Here is a 17,946-nt window from a genome sequence, read left to right as displayed (position 1 = left end):
TAGACCAGCATTGGTGTTAAGCCGGCTTTTGCATATGAACGGTATGTAATTAATGGATGCATGGGCGCCACTTACAGTACAGCTCGTATACTGTAGAAGGGAAGTCATCCCCCCTCCCCCTCCCCTCCCCCTCATCCAAGAACCAGTGTGCCTGACATGTAAATGTGGCTGGATTCACCTCCAACAATCTTTGATTCCCCCCTCTCTTTTTTTCAGTGAATTCATTAAGCTGCAAATGCAAATGATAAACCACCACACAAGGTCAAATGGGACAGACCGCAATGGCAGCTAAACGGCACTAAGGAGCGTCATGATTTGTAACGTTTATCCTCAACACCCCTGACAAAAATGATACAGAACCGGGAGACACTAGCAGCAGTCGTTTTGCTCTCTCCTCTCTCCTCAACGTTGCCTGACTACTCCACGGTGCAGTATATAAAAACCAGACTGCCATGTAAGCTCAGTGGAGCTGACACCACACAGCATCACTTGAGCTCCCATCCTCCCTCTGTCTCTCCCTCTCCCTCTCTCTCCCTCTCTCTCTCTCTCTCTCTCCTCCCCTCCAGCTGAAGATGAGCCTGGTTTGGAATTCTTGACAAAGCACTTTTCTGCGCTGGCGACCTACCACGCATACCCAAACACAAGGGGACAGCTCGCTCTTAAAAGCATCGGTCCCCGGCACTGGCTCTTCGCCCGCAATTTTGGAACATTGTTTTCAAAAGAAATTAGGTCACGGCGGCGGCGCAGTGGAGGAGCATGGCGTGTTAGTGGGAAGAGAGAGACAGAGAGAAAAGAAAAGAAAAGAAAAGAAAAGAAAGAAAAGAGAAGAAAAAGGGTTCTGCTGCCCGCTGTAAGTTCATTATTGCAGAAGAGAGAGAGAGAGACAGAGAGAGAAGCCATCATCGACGTCGCCCGTCATCTCACAGGGAAACTCCCTTTGCGAGCCTTTTTGCATGGAGGAGCAGGAGGAGGAGAACTCTCTCATTGCGAGATCCTGTCAGTGATTGTAAGGTTACAATTACATAAGAGAAGAGAAGAGGAGAGGGGGGAGGGGAGTTCTGTATTGTAAGATACTGTCAGAAATAGTACGGTTGCAATCAAATAAAAGAACAGGAGAAGAGAGGAGAGGAGTCTCGTATTGTACGATACTATCAGAAATATTAGGGGTAACAATTGAATAAAAGAACAGGAGAAGAGAAGACTCTCATATGGTGAGATACTGTCAGATGCAGTCGGGGTAAAGTCAGCTTGGAATTCCACCAGCCTGCTGCCTCCACCTCCAGGGCTGTGCTCTCTCTCACGGCCGCTCAGACCCCCTGCTTGTACAGGGTGGTGAAGTATTTGCCAGATTCGACAGTGTGAGCTTCAAGGCTTTCTGCACAGCCCTGTAAGGCCGAAACACTGCTGGTCTCTGTCCCTCTGTCCTCATCTGACCATTAAGTATTATGACAATTGCCATAAAGTCATCGGTTCATTAAACTGATATTGTTTTTTATCAGAGAAAACAAATTAGTGGAACGATGGAATTGGAGTGTGATTCGATGAACACTGGTTTATCACTGGTTTATACCGTGCATCAAAAGAGACAGTGAATAGTCTCAAATGAATTGATACAATACAGTTACTGGATAAACCAGTAAGACCTTGGTTATGCAGTATACTATTGTAACCAAACTCCTAAAATCCATAAACCTGTGTGAGAATTAATAAGGAGTGGCATGTGACTCATTTATATTCCACACACATGGTGATGAAATCCCTGCAAAATTGACTGCATGTGATTCACTCATCACTCAAAAAGTTATGCTGATAGAAAGAAGAGGATGTGTCACAGTTTCACAGTTCGATAACTGAGGAGGGATGATTATCCTGATAAAAAGGCCTAAATCTGCTAGTTTATTAATCTGTTTAACAATGAGCGTCTCATTAATGTGCCTAATAGACTTTCCTGTGGGGATCTTAATTTAATTTTCCTGGTTTGGCTTGGATGGAGCCTTGCTGTTTCCCATATTGCAGTGTGAAAACTTCACTCATATCAGCGAGATGAGACATTTTCATTATCTCTGTTTGACATTATGTTTGGTGTGTGTGTGTGTGTGTGTGGGGGGGTGCACAATGTGAGCAATACAAAGGGAACTGTTCCCAAATTAAGTTGTGTCTTGTTTTGCCGCAGTGTCGTGATGGGGGCCCTTTTTTGTACGCTGGGACAAAGCGAGCACGGGAGTCCTGCTCCCGACAAGCTGCCGGGCACATTAACAATCACACTCACACAATGCCTCACAATGGAAGCGGGGAAAACATGATATTTATGAGCCAGCATTGACCTGCCAATGCATTTTTGCTGAGCCGGTGATTTTCTCCTCCGCAAACTGTTTAACAGTAATGGAAAATAGCTCTCTTGCTTGCCCTCCCTCTCTCCATCTCTCTCTCTCTCTCTCTCTGTCAAGCCTGCTCTTTGGATTGACAGAGTGACGACAGTGATTTGCAAATGCCATCATCCGTGATAGTAAGTGGGGCAGGAAATCTGAGGGAGAGGACTTAGAGAAGCGTGTCATGTCGCTGTAGCTTTGGGTGCTCCGACCAGGTCACTGTGGCGAGTCCACCTAGGCATCCTCCATTTTGTCTCGGTCTTAGAGGTGTCCCTGGTCGTGTTGCTCACATTTGGTGTTTCCATGTGCTTAGCATCAGTCGTGACGCCCAATTGCCAAATAAAAGGGGATGAAAACGAGATGCTATTCAAAAACTCCAGAATCTTCTCTGCGTTGAACAGCTGGCACATTTAAGATAGATAATGCTAGTTTCACACCCACTCAATGAGATTGTGTTTGTTTATTTGTTTGTCTGCGGGCATGGAAATTCAATCCCTTTTTTATTCTGAAGTGCATGTGTTCGTGACGTAATGGCACAGGCCTTTTAGAAATATGCATTTCTTGGAGACCAATATATCTTTTAACGTCCGAGGGGGAACTTCACAAGGAGGGCTTAAATATTTTATCACAACAAGTATGGATGGGATAGTGAAAAAAGTGGTTACTTAGCAACTGCTTCCCAGCTTTATAATTATGGGGTTGTGTAGGCATTTGTGCACATAATCTGAAATAATAGAACGCACTGGAGGAGGTATCTGAAACTTAAGGGATTCATCAGCCCTGGCGAGAGAAGAGGCTGCTGATTTTGTGCATCGTTTGCTTCATGTAAATGATGTATTCAGAATCTCTTTCATTTCAAAACTCCTCCATCAGGCAGGCTCTCTCACTTGGGCTTGCTTACCTTTCAGATTCCACCACAGTTTGAGACAGTGGTTTGAATGAAGGATGAATATGTAATGTCATATGTGTCAAATTTTCACAATCCTTTGGGTTGTAACAGCCTATGAACCTAAGGCAAACAAAAAAGAAATTCAAGCCACTTGATATTGGCCCACTTGAAAGAGCACCATTCTCCAAAATCAAGTGTGAACCTGATGAAGGGTGAATGTTCTTGCAAGTCTTTTGATGGGCTTGGCCTTGGAATAGCCTATCTTCGGTGGCTTTGAGTAAGACACTTAAGGAATCATGTAATGAATGAAATATTTTGTTTATGTGATTAATTATAGTGGATGGAATCCACTATCTTGAAATCTCCTGGCTTCTTCTTCTTCTTATTATAACCTTTTCTTTTTACCTTTTCAAGAATGAATGTGACTCTAACCGCTTAACGTACAGACATGTTGAAATAACCGTTGTGTAGGTCTGGAGTTGGACAAGAGATGTATTTTTTCAGATTTTCTTAAAAGTTTATGCTTTTTGAGAAATAGGGGATTAAAAATGTCAAAAAGCTAATTTTCCCCCCATAGACTTGTATGGCTGTGATGTCATAATGGCCTAAAGCCTGCTGCGCTCGTTAAGCTCCCAGAGAAGTTCCCGGGCTAATCAGAACACTGGCACAGGTGTCACCTGTGAAACTGTCTCTGCTTCTAATGCATACAATCTGGTGCTCCCTAAAACTACACATTCTGTTTAAAGGACAAGTCTGGTATTTTACACTTAAAGCCCTGTTTTCAGATAGTTTATGATTAAATAGAATGTTTAAGATTGAAATTTTGACACATGCTGCTGTCCTGAGAATTTTCGGTTTCTGTGGTAGCGCCCCCCCTCCTCCACAACGCTGCATAGGTGCACTGGAACAATCCTTCCTAAAGCGCATTAAACTTTTCGTTTACAAAGACGTGAAACTCACCGAGTGGTCAGGGGTGTTCGCTGATATGCTCACACAAAAATCGCTGCAAAAGATGCTTTCCAACAGATGTTTTACCATGCGTTGTAAAACTGTGGAGCTATTTTTCCAAACACCTCACACCCGTACATTCTTCCATTGAGAGCTTGAATTATAGACACTCCAGACCAGTTGGTGGCGATCATGCACCTTACACCGTCTTGCAAATTACAAGCAAACCACTGGCATTTCATTGAATACACAGAAGAAGTAGAAGATCGCTGTCTTGAAGTATTTTGCAACAGACAGCTAAAAATGAGGCAATTTTGTGCAGTTCTGAATTGCGGGAAAATTCATAGCAAAAAAAGTTGTCACAGACTTCCTTTCAACGATCCAGAAAGGCTAAAGTTGTGGCTGGAATTTCTGGGGTTGGATGTGAGCACACCTGTTGAGAATCTGCAGAAAACTGATCACCGTGTCTCTGCGGTCTGCATTTTACTGAACTTCGCTGGAGGTTGAAAAAAATCGCCCAAAAAGCTCTTTCGCCTGAGAAATACAGCGGTTCCCACATTACCTCCTGGGACGACAGAGTTGGAAGAACTTGGGGTAAGGTTGACATTTTGTAACATAACATTTGTAACAGGCGGAAAATTAACTTATTTGTTATGTCCATAACCTGTCATGTTCACATCATAAGCCTAAACCTAGCCTACATGAATAATTTGGCTACATGATTTTGTACGTTTACTATTTTTTTGGCTGTGGAACCTTAATGATGAAAACGTAATGATTCACGTAGGCTATCATTCACATCGTGCAAGTTCCAAGGCATTTTAGCATTAGACATGGTTGGACGTGACAATAATTTGGATAGCGTAGTAGTGTTAATTTTGTCACCTATTTTTAATTTAGTCTTAGTCTTAGTCTTGTGACGAAATGTCCTTTTTAGTCTTTGTCCTATTTAGTCATTCAAATATCATTTTTGTTAGTCAAGTTTTAGTCGACTAAAAGTCTCGTCATTTTAGTCTAGTTTTAGTCAAAAGAAAACTAAAGTCACTTTTTAGTCTTAATTTTTTATAACAAATTATTTCTGATTACCATTTGAGTCAAATAGTGTTTCACACATCTAAATTTTCCAACAATATTGTGTGTCCGCAGGGCTACTCGTCTGTTATAATTACTCATTCTGATTTTTTTGTCAGTCAGTATGTTTACATGCACAGGTAAGTCGAGCTACAGTTATAGCTCGGCTGGGATTTGACCATAAAAGATTTGACTGTAAAAGATTTGACTGGACCACTGTCATATTCGTAGACCAGTGTTTCTCAAAGTGTGGTCCGGGAATCACTGGTGGTCCGCAAGCTATCCCAAGTGGTCTGCGAGCAGACGTGGTAAAATATAATATGAGTTGTTTGCAATATTGAACCAACTTGTATGTAAAAACAGTTCTGCAACACTGTCTATGTAAGATATGCCAGTTTAAATCATACAGTATGAATCCACACAATAAGCAAAGTGCAAAGACAATAAGCAAGGTGGTTCAGTGAGTAGGCCTATTGTGTAGACTAATTATAGGCTACTGTTGAAGTAGGTCTAATCTTTTTTTTCAGCTAGGGTTAGTTAAGCGGTCCTGAAACTGAAAAAGTTTGAGAAACACTGTCGTAGACCAAAGTATTAATGTTTTACTCCGCCTCGCTAGATGGCGATATGCGCCCAAACACAACACATTCCCCAAACAGACTCTCCATCTTAGCCATAGCTAACTTGCTAGCGAACTTTCCATATTAGCTTACTTGCTAGCAAACTTTGCATCATCAGTCTAACTAGTTAAATAGTTGACATTACATGATGAACATTTTCGTATGGACATTCTGGGGGATGTTAATTTGTATGAGAGAAGCTTCAACTTCTGGGTATGTAGCATTGTGGCATAAAGCTTAGGTAGTTAACTTGCTAACTCTGGCAGAAATCTCCAGTGTTCTTGTTCCATGTAGTTTCGTGTTGCAGCCACAGGGTTGCAGCAACAGCACATAGACTAGCCTACAGAAAAGCTGTTGCGTATGAACTCATTCGGAATATTTTGAAAACGTAACAGCTAGATATTCTGTCTTCTCATTTTGTAGACGAAAATGAAGAGAGATTTTATCTTAGTTTTTATTTCATGCAAAACATTTTAGTCTCGTCTTTTTTCGTCAACAATAATGCATCTTAAGATAGTCTTAGTCAGTGTTTCAGGACATTACTGCCGTCTCGTCATCGTCTCGTCTTAGTCATGAAAAAAAAGGTCGTTGACGAACATATTTCCTCTCGTCTCGTCTGACGAAATTAACACTATAGCGTAGTAGCCTACGATACCGCGACTGCATAAGACTACAGAAAAAATACAAACAACTCCATATCCGTTTCCGGCAGCGGAGTAATACCATACCTCACAGCACATCCAATACAAGTCAATGGAGTTGGACAAAAACTACGATAAAACCTGTTGGAAAGAATCTTTTGCAGCGATTTTTGTGTGAGCATATCGGTGAACACCCACGACCACTCGGTGAGTTTCACGTCTTTGTAAACGAAAGTTTAATGCGTTTTAGGAAGGATTGTTCCAGTGCACCTATGCAGCGTTGTGGAGGAGGGGGGGCACTACCACAAAAACCGAAAATTCTCAGGACAGCAGCATGTGTCCAAATTTCAATCTTAAACGTTCTATTTAATCATAAACTATCTAAAAACAGGGCTTTAAGTGTAAAATACCGAACTTGTCCTTTAAGTGTTTCCCGTGTCAAAATAAAAGTCACAGCCATATCTCATGCTTTGCACATTATATCTCCAGAATGGTTTGACGCATATGCTTCAAATTTGGTACAAGTGTTTGTATGGACTCAAAGATGAAGTGAGTTGATATTGGAGGTCAAAGGCCAAAGGTCAAGTCAATGAACACTCTGAGCAAAGATTCTATAGTTAACTAAGATGAATCATAAGACGATTCACCAATGGAACGAAATGGCACTAGTTCCGGACTCCTAAATAGGCGTGTCAAAACAGAAACTTTTCTCTGAATAAGCAATAATAACATATAAATATAATTTTGTATACTATTTTACAGTCATTGTTTGTGTGCGATGCCAATGAAACACTCTTTCGGACACGGAATGAATAATTTAATTTTGCCCCATTAACCGAGCTAGCTAGCTAGCTAGCTAACGTTAGCACAGTAAACGGAAAGTGAATGGGAATGTTCGCTAGCTAGCTAGCAGCTAAGAACTTTGGTTAAACTTATATATTGTTGCAAACAAACCTGAAATAACATACGTTCAGCAACTTTGTAGTAGTCTACTAGTTCTAGCAAAAAATATGTTAGGTTAGTTTATCAACCATCTCTGAGTCTAGAGCCTCTGAGAACAGGTGGCTGTGCACCAGAGCTTTGAGGAGACAGTGACAGATCACGAACAAAGTTATTTTTGTCTTTATTTGTTTCGTTGGAAAATACAATGTCAGAATGTTAGGGAGACATGTGGCTTGTAGAAAATGGGTTCAAAACTTACATCGCTGAATGTAGGGCTAAGGGATTGGTCATATTCCGAGAAAATGTTCATTTCTCCCATAGGAATACATAGACACTGGACCTCCCGCTAGACTCCTAAATGGGCGTGACAGCTTCGAACCCCATGTCACAACGTGCCAGAATTTACCCTCTTATGAATCGTCTTGCTTTATCAACCGTCTCTGCTCTGAGTGTGATATCTCAAGAATGCCTTGACATACATGCCTGAAATTTGGTATGAGTATTTGTATCGATTCAAAGATGAAGTAAATTGATGTTGGAGGTCAAATGTCAAGGTGAAAAACACCTTGAGTATCATATCTCAAGAACGCCTTGACACACAAGGTCTTTTGGTACGAGGGTTTGTATGAACTCAAAGATTAAGTGATTTAATGTTTTTTTTTTCCCAGGAATTTCCCCACCAACATTAAGCCAGCAGCCTTCCATCCACTATTGTAATTCCTCTGGTATTACATTCTAGTTATTTATGATATTGAAGTGACTCATGGTGTTTCATACTTTGCAGTAGGCTATCTCATTAATATACACTAGTAGCAATTTTAATCTAGTCCTATTTGATTTTGACATAGGCCTAATGGAGTTTAAATTGACATTGGCTATCATATGTTTGGATCGCGTTTATATTTGCATTGTAACTGTATTTTGTGAACTGGACTTCCTAGAAAAGGACTGGATAGCCTGCTTTACGAGTCCACTTCATAAGTCTAGCCAGCACAGGATGTCGGATGGGTAAAATTGCTCCAAGTGTAGAAAGTCCCTCATCCTTTATTTAATCAACCCTGTGGTAATGCTGCCACAATGACCGGAACGGAGTCAGACATTATGGCAAATTAAAAGACAGCGGTCGTCTTTTCCAGCCACACCACGGCTGGTATCTGTCACTCACCGGCAGATGCAGCCTATCTGTTGGCATCTTGGAAGAATGCAACACCGATTATAAGCAGTGGGATTGATCGGCATATGGAATTCAGTGTTGTTGAGATCGGCTGCCGGTCTTTCACGGGACCAGGATAGTCTTTTAAAACAACCACAGTTGAATTATGTCTGCGTTCTGCCTGTTAAATTATAAATATTTGGAGGCTATCTGACAGCGTCTTTGCGAGTTCTATCGCAACAAGAAAGTTGCATCCTATACACAAGTCTTCAGCTGGAAGAGAATCAGACCTCCACAAAACGATATTTGTGCAGAGATGGTCATGTCGGAAACCAAACTGCTCACCATGAGTGTAACCGAGGACATGTAATTAACTGATACCTGGTTGGGTTGTGACGCTAGCACTTGAGTGATGTAAGTGTGGGAGAGAGGAGGCGGACCATAGGATCTGTCTCTAACCGAAAAGACAACCGATATTCAGTGTTATTCTGACAGGCAGAGCGCAAACAGTCGGCATCGAATTTACAGTATTTGGACAAGTGTCCTATTCCTAGTTATGGATATGAAGAAATAGTTTTCCTCTGCCATCACGATTTTTTTCTTAAATGGTAAGTGTGGCACAGCTATTTCATCAAGGTTTCGTTGTTATTTAAAAGCGTAAATCATTTGGTTATAATTGCATTAATTGCAGAATAACAGGGAAATCCTTTTCAGTGGGTATATTGTATTGTTGTATATTACTAACGACCAAATGTATGGCTGCGTCGATTTGAGTTAGCCTACTTATGGTTTACCAATATTGTTTAGGAATTTGCGAATTCTGTATTTTACTGAGTAGATATTTTCAGTCGTGCCATTGAACTATGACACGCATCAAACAGGACTGCATGCACAGAGCTGTCTAATACTTCACACCTCCCATGCGCTTGGATTTAAGTAGCTTTGCATTGCGATATTTCCTTTGCAGGCGACCGAGTTCTGATTTACAACGATTAATTAACATTTAAGTTATTTTCTCTGCTTTTCCAGCTTGGCTTCCATTCACAGAAGATGAAGAGCTTGCTTAGGCAAGAGTTCTCAACAAGGGCACCCGGAATCTTTCACCGGGGACAGTGACGCCCAGTTCGAAGAGGTGGAAAGGGAAGAAATGAATGGTCCCTCCACATCAGACTATCCCGCGCAGCGCATTTCAAGTCCTTCGGCGCAGTAACCGACCCCTGCGCAATCATCTACCAAACAGCGATGGCTATCACTGGCATTCTATTCTAATTGAATTAATGGCTTCTTCAGTGCAATCGACTGTGTCCTGTCCGAAATGCTGCTATGGGGATGAGGGTAATCGTGAGACCCACGGATGTCAGAATTGCCACAGCCTGATAGGATAGGGCTCCTGCCCGGGTAAGACAAAAGCAAAAGGGCGTCTTCGAAAGATAGAGAGTAAGAGAGGGAGAGAAAGATTGAAAGAGAAAGCAATAGAGAGAGAGAGAGAGAGAAAGAGAGAGAGAGAAGGAGAGGGGGCAACCAAGACAAGCATTAAATGAAACAAGCCATGGGTATTCAGCACTTTCTGCTTCTGCTAATTTATTTGGACCCACTGAACGTGTTCTGCGCTGTCCCCAAAAGGACAAAGGCTGTGCCAAAGAAGAAACCTAAGGAAGTGAACAGTACGGCGGCACCAACCGCATCCATACAGCGGATCGCGCAAGTCCAGTTGCCAACAGTGGTCGATTTTGACAGCTGCCGGGGTTACTACGACGTGAGCGGCGCCTATGATAAGGAGTTTGCATGCAATCACACCGACCACCACTACTGCTGCGGGACATGTGCCCTGCGGTTTTGTTGTCAGTTCAAATATAAACGGTTAGATCAAAGCGCCTGCAAGAATTACCAAAAACCAAAATGGGACCAAACGTCAACGCCGGCTCCCGCACCAACAGAAGACACCTACGACCCAAGTATGGACCAAACGAATACAGCGGTCTACATTACCTGTGGGGTTATAGCTTTCATCATAGTTCTTGGAGTTTCAGTAAAAGTTGCTTATGACAAAGCAAATCAACCACCTCAGGAGATGAACATCCATAGGTGAGATACATTTTGCATTTGATTTCAGCTAATGTCCTGTACTATCCATGTCTTTTGATCTTCAGTTCAGTGAAATCTTAAAATGACAACATTTATATTCTTAACAGCTGTTTTTCACGTTTTGTCAAATGAAGCTGCAAAAGGCATCTCATTCTGTCTTGAGAGGTTATTTATGTGGTTTCATTGCCTGGACTTGATATTTTTAAGTCCTGAACTTGACATTTACTACCTGCCTTCCATCAATTGTCACAAATATATCTCTTACTGTACAAATGCCAGTTGTCACATCAGTGATTCTCTGATTTACTGAATGCCACATTTTTAGAGACCTGTTCTACTAGTGACCATGATTTGGAAAGACAACAGCTTGGATAGATTTCTGCCCTTTTTTACCTTGTATTCTATGTAGGGTAAGGTGTGCTTCAGGAGAAGCCTCCTCCTTCATTGCCTGTGACAGAGAGCTTCTTGGATACCCTTTCATCAAATGCGTCCATTTACTCTGTCTTGAAATTGCCACCCACCCATCTCTCCTGACCCACCCCTCTCTCCTTTCTCCTCTCCTTGCACACATCATTAGGGTACACTTGTGTTGTTTGACCTATTCAATAAGTAGTATATGAGTGTAGATGGACATTTGTAAGCCATTGCTGTTATTCAAAACTCCTCCCATGAATAATAGAGGTAGGTACTGTAGGTTATAGGTTATGGGATAGTTATAGCATCCGACCATAGCCACTGCTTTTATAGTTAATCTTGGGTGGATTCAATATTTTACACTTCCAAGCCTGTTGGTGGAAGAATTTTAAACTGGAGGTCTATGTTCTGAAGAGCTCTTAATTTCAATATAAGACCAAAAAAAAAAACTGTAAATGTAAAAGGGTACCTGGTGACTGCAGGCTCTTCTTAACCTCTGTCTGAGCACAACATCTATTCCATTTTGCCTGTTGGAACACTCCTGGATTTGGATGAAGGTTGGCAGAAATGGGATCTGCATAAATTCACTTCGATTTCAAACATGTCACAGTTCGGTGGAAAGGCGGTCACAAGCCATCAGCTGAGGCCAGAGTAAAGTCAAGACATTTATTGTTTTCTGCACTCGGCCACTGTGTAAGCAGAAGCTCATTGGGCATGTGTGCTATTGACATTTCTGCCTCGCCAAGGCTTCTCAGAGTAACAGGGGCAAGAGTAATCCAATTGTCGTTCTGCCCAAAACATTGGCGGACTAAATTTTACTCTAGGCCGTCGGAATGCGGTGTGCATGCGCATGTGTGTGTGTGTGCGTGTGTTCTTTCTTCCTTTTTTCTTTTTTATTTTTCGCTTCGTTCCTCTACAGTCCCTCAGGGTCACCACTATGTGCACCTGGTGCGACTCAGGAAACATTCAAGAGTGACTCATCTACCGCACACTGTGTTCACCTCTTAAGAGCCACTGGAGGATCGCATGCACACACACACACACACACACACACACACACACACACACACACACACACACACACATACACACACACACACACGCACATACAGTATGATACCCTAGGCAAAACAAATATATGGTGCAGTCTCCATCAACACAGCCAAAGAAATAAACAGTGTCTTGTTGTTTTGTCTTCCCAGAGCGCTCGCAGACATCCTTAGGCAACAAGGACCTATTCCCATCTCGCAGTACGACTGCGAGAACTTTGCGGCCATGAACAGCTCCCCCAAAGACAACACGCCAGCCAGGACGGGATCCAAGAACCATTACACTCCAGTGCACACGTCAAAGTCCAACCACAGTAAGTAGTTGTTGGGAACACTGCATCCCATTGCGTTGAATGTGGCAAGATGATGCATTATGCTGGGTTCGTATGAATGTTTATGGGGGACATATTGAATTCTTCTTAGCTCATCAGTGTCCGAGTGAAAAGACCACTTACTAATCAGGGACACGTTTCCTGAAAAGCATAGTTACGCAACCACCATAACTACGATAGAGACAGTGACATCATTTAACGATAGTGATCGCACAACAATGCTTTTGGGAAATGCACTCCCGAATATTTGATAGGAGTGAAACGTAACATAGACGAAAGAGAATGCATATCGAAAGGAACACATATTCTCACTGCGGGAACTGACACCCTTGACGTCATATGTTCCTGAGTAACTACAACATCTAAAGAGCCCCCTTATTTGTACCAATAATGAATATCTTCAGCAATGATACATTCTGGATGGATGTTGTGTTGTATCTGAATGTGAGGCACTGCGTAAATCTATTACATGGACATGACACAGAAAGTCAGAACAAATGCTTCATTGAGTAGTTATACCCAGCCAAGACAAGTAAATACTGTGAATGTCTGATGCCAACATATGGAAAAGTGATATACTGTATATATGTGTATATATATTTAATATACAAACATCTCCTTTGAGGTCAGTGTTACAGTAAATACACAACTCCAGAGTAAACACCCTGAGCCAGACATAGTGCCTAGAGAACCAGGAGAGTTGGTGGGTGTTGAAGTGACCTGACAAGAGATTATGAATAAGTGACCGGCAAGCAGATAGCATCGGTCACAGGTGTCAGTATGCCTCATTGGTTTCGGCCACTATCCAAATTTGTCTCTGAAATTTGGTCTTGGTCAGCAGGTGTGTGTAGAGAGAGAGAGAGAGAGAGAGAGAGAGAGACATTTGTCCTTCTCTGTTAGAGCCTGCTCTATATTTGAAGTCAATAGACACTGCTGGTGTGTTTGTGTTTGTATATTTCTGTATGTGTGTGTGTGTCTGCATTTGTATGTGTGTGTGTGTGTGTGTGTGTGTGTGTGTGTGTGTGTGTGTGTGTGTGTGTGTGTGTGTGTGTGTGTTTATGCCAAGTGTGCTGTATTCTACATGCCCTTGTGTGGTCATCTCTGGGTCAGTCATCAGGCTCAGGAACCCCTCGTCACAATTGGCTTGCAGTAGATGAAGCCACTGCATTGTAGCTCCCTCAAGTCTCGCTCTCCGTGTAGACGTGAGAGACACTGACAGGCTCTGGCAAAGCGTGGTTCATTTGTGTATAAATTGCTTTGTAGTCCTATGCACTGGCAATGTATACATGCACACACACACACACACACACACACACACACACACACACAGTGACTTACAAACATACATACTGTATATCTTGAGAGCCAACTCAGACACAGAATGCATTGCATATTAATGCACTGAAAAGTGTCAGGGCTGGGCCATCATTAAGTGAGCTACACAGTGCTCTGAGGCCCCTGGGGAAATAACTGTTTTGGCTTGTGACTTGAGAAATTCGAATTTGTGAGTTCACTTTAGGAGTCAAGTGTGTAGCTTTGCACTATGTTAAGATGACTACAAACAATGTTATTTTTTTCTGTTTATGTGGGTAGTGATGTAATGCATGTACTGTATATATGAAAGGTCCACTGTAGGCTCCTCTGTTGGTTTGTGTTTGTTTAAGGGCTTAGCTGAAATCACAGTGACCATCTTTACAGTGTCGCTGCTTTACCTATTGGACTAGATGGTAGTGGGGTGACCAGAGCCTACTGCCTTAGACACACTATAGTATAACCCCCCCAGAGGCCATATGAATTTCAGCCAATCAGTTGTGCAACAGCTGTGTCTGTCTCCCTTACTTTTTTCAACAAAATCATGTGTACCTGTTAATATGATGCCCTTATGCTACTTAAAGAAGCAGTCTGTGATTTGGTTTCAAGAAGCAATCTGTGATTTAGTTTAAAGACGCAGTCTGTGATTTAGTTTCAGCTTCATGGAAGGTTGTTGATATTTGAGCGGTCAATTCCATTTAACCTGCCCCTTCCGTGCCTCTGAAGCGCCTTGTCGACTGGCTAGGACCTTTATGCTTGATCTGAGCCACTACATGCAACACATTTCATTTTGCAAAAGGTGTATGGGATTGAAATCATGGACCTTACCTTGAATTCTTGGGAAGGTGCATCAGGATTTAGCTTGACTCATTTACACATTTACACAGTTACTAATGAACCAGTGTAGAGGAATGAGATGGCAGAACTTGATTTGTGATGTGGTGTAACGTAACCTATGTTTGACTCTGGTAATAGCTCGCTTTTATGATTTACAAGTACTTGGGCCAGACTGCTGGTAGTAAACTAATTAACTGACAAATGAACTAAGATATAACAGAATGCAAAGAAATGTAAGCGCTATCTTTAAAAAAAAGATTATTTGACACTGCTTGAGGCGATTATTGTGTGTGTGTGTGTGTGTGTGTGTGTGTGTGTGTGTGTGTGTGAGAGAGAGAGAGAGTATGTGTGCGTATGCATGATGTTTTTTTTCTTTCAGATTTTGCTCCAAGAGATCATCGCTGCTTGCATGAAATTGTGCCTTGGTTATTAAACTATGATTTAATTAGTTTAATTAAGATGAGATATGCCAGTGGGCAATAACATAATGATATGGACATTTTCCCCCCCTAAATACTGCAGTCTTTTTTCCCCCACACCAGTTACTCGTAAAAATGCAAGATCTATACCGCGTACACAGAATCTATACCGCGTCCACTATGTCCACGTCCCCTGAATCTTCACTAGGCTAATTTAGTTTGGTTGCCTTAACACTGACCTACAGTGCTGTAACAGCCATAGTGGACATACCCCCCTCCAGCCTCAAAGCAGAAACAGAACATTGCTGGCAGTCATGCCATCCTCCCATGTAGCTTTCATATAGACCCTTTCAAGAGAGTTCCATTATCAGCATCATAGTTGGCCCCACAAGGCTTCCGTTTTAACATTCCATAATGTTATCTTAATGCAGAGGAAGTAGATTGGGGCCCAAATAGAACGTTCAAGCATTGTTTTTGTTTTTATTGTTGAAAGGGTCTATAATCATTTCAAATACATAAATATGCTCCTCTAGACTGCAGCTGGTAGTCAATGCTTCTCTATGGATCAGCCCCTAAGGGGGTCACTTTAATAGGCACTTATATTCAGTCATGAAGGACCTGGACTGTCAGGAGCTTGCTCACAGGACGATATATTGCCTATTTGGGACTGTTAAGATGCTGTCAGTTGTGATATTGATCCATGGATTAATGAAATAGGTTTTCCGAATTCCTAAGCCCTAACCACGGTATGGAGACATCAATTTATGTATTTGATTAGAATAGACAAGGTTCTCTCAGTCTAATCCAAAAAGGCTTGGATGTATAGAAAGATATATGCTTTTTATTTCAATATTCGTGCATTCATATGAAGTTGTTTGGCCTGTTTATTCAAACAGACCTGATGTACTGAACATTTTATCTGTATGTTTGCCCCATGGGTAAAGACCCTATGGCCTATGGTCAGCTTAACCAAGCAATTGAGTTTCAGGGGCTGAATTAGGGTTGGGCGATGTCGCCTAAATTGGCATTTGACGATGTTTGCCTTGCAAAAATATTTGAGCGCTAGAATGTCCTAGTCGTAGCCTAACAATAATAAATCTATATTTTTTGCTAAAACATTAGGCTACCTATTACGTCCAATGTAGGCTATAGGCCTGCGAGACATGTAGGCTACAAAAAGACAATTAGACTACACATTCACGTCACAGTCAGGAATTATTTGAATAAGAGGGTAGACTAATAAGTCTTTTATTTTACAAGACGGTAGACTAATACGTGATAACTGTTTGGTTGACAGCCTTTAAAGTAGGCTCAATTTCATTTTCAGGGAAAGGTTTTTTTATGTTTTAGCCTGTAACAGCAGGAATTAGTGACTGGCATGTGGGGGCGTGGCATCACGATGGTTGCTTTCCATCGTGATGCCTGTCAACCCATCACGATCGGCACAACCCTAGGCTGAATCTCACAATGGCAGAATCTCTAATCGCAACCATCATCTTCACACCTCAGAGATGGCTCCCGGCAGTCAGCAGTGGTGCATCACTATTTCAGAGACCCAAACTCTGAGACACTGGAGGTTATTTGAGTTTCACCCCACTGCCTAGCCGTGGGGACCACGACCTCTGACCTCTGACAATATTGTCTTGTCTTCTTCTCCCCCTCCCCAGGTGGACACTATGGCAAAGAGAGCAGCCGTAGCGGGGGGCATGACCTTCACAACTTTATCTCCTCGGGCTTCGTGACCTTGGGGCGAGGCCATGTGAAAGGTAGCGTGCCTCTTTTTTTTTTTTTTTGTTTCCTTTTCTTTGTTTTCATAGTTTCTACGAACAACTGGTCTGCGGTGCTGCTTACTTCTTCTACTCCATTTTTCATTTCCTATTCTCTCTCTCTCTCTCTCTCTCTCTCTCTCTCTTCTCCCTCTTGAAAAGACTTTCCTTGATACCACTGCTTTTGGGCCTCTGAAACATTGTCCATTAGTGGCTGTAAATGTTAGATGTAACTCACACTGTTTCCTTGGACAAAAAGGAAACTATGTCTCTCCACAGTGACTTTATAACCTCCAGAAATATGTTTTCATGCGTTTCCTGTCCATTTTTTTTTTGAGTAAGATCTTACAGACTGGGAAAATTGTGGTGCTAAAACATATTTCCTGTGGTTGTATAGTCACTGCACAGACCTGTCTTCAGACATGGTGCCTGGTTCCTATTGTCCTGTGACTGCACTTCAGTATTCTACTTCACTGTGTGGATAGTGGACAGTGGCTAGTGGATAGTGATTAGCAGTCACGTTATCAGTGTAAAGAAAAACAATAATATGTTTTCAGTTTTTATTTTGTCAGAAATGTCCAGGCCTTTGTTAAATATGCTGAATATCTGCTGAAATGAAACACACATTTATTGACAAATTGATCACATTACAAAGCATCACAAGTAAGGTAGAGTGAATAGCATTATCTTCAAGGGCCACAATCATGGATATGGAATAATACTTTCTCACACACACAGGACAAGAGCTATAGGCAAGACAAAGGCATAAAAAACAATGTTAATGGTCATGAGCATCTTGTCACCTTAGGAATTTGCATGTATATGAAAACATTAAAGTTCCTCCAGCTATTTATATAGAGCCTGCCACATAGCAATCTCCACTCACCCATAAAGAAGACACTCATTTACAGATTGGCGTCACGTGTGTGTGTGAGCTTCCTCCCACTGCCCAAAGCTTCATTAGTATGCATCTGTGTCGCCCATGTATCCACGGGCCCAATGGCTGGCCAAAGACCCATGTCGATAACTCATTCAAACAGACAATGAGCGGCTTCTCCCATGATCTCCCATTTTATGTCTCGCCCTTGAGTTGAGAGTTTTTA

General features: G+C 42.0%; 1 protein-coding gene across 3 annotated transcripts in view; it reads left to right on the top strand.

The window, feature by feature from the left end:
* Positions 1-8,988: 8,988 nt before the first annotated feature.
* Positions 8,989-17,946, top strand: part of LOC125287360 (protein shisa-6) — a 52,994-nt gene continuing 44,036 nt past the window's right edge. For all 3 annotated transcript variants that reach the window (XM_048233103.1, XM_048233102.1, XM_048233101.1), the window contains exons 1-4: positions 8,989-9,238; positions 9,660-10,715; positions 12,332-12,492; positions 16,745-16,843. In XM_048233103.1, coding sequence (XP_048089060.1) covers positions 10,168-10,715; positions 12,332-12,492; positions 16,745-16,843 — 808 coding nt within the window. In that variant the 5' untranslated portion in view covers positions 8,989-9,238; positions 9,660-10,167. The remainder of the gene's footprint in view (positions 9,239-9,659; positions 10,716-12,331; positions 12,493-16,744; positions 16,844-17,946) is intronic.

The sequence above is a fragment of the Alosa alosa genome, chromosome 22 (assembly GCF_017589495.1).
Source record: "Alosa alosa isolate M-15738 ecotype Scorff River chromosome 22, AALO_Geno_1.1, whole genome shotgun sequence".
Taxonomy (NCBI): domain Eukaryota; kingdom Metazoa; phylum Chordata; class Actinopteri; order Clupeiformes; family Clupeidae; genus Alosa; species Alosa alosa.
The sequence above is the reverse complement of the archived record's forward strand: the minus strand, read 5'-3'. Positions and strand labels throughout refer to the sequence as shown.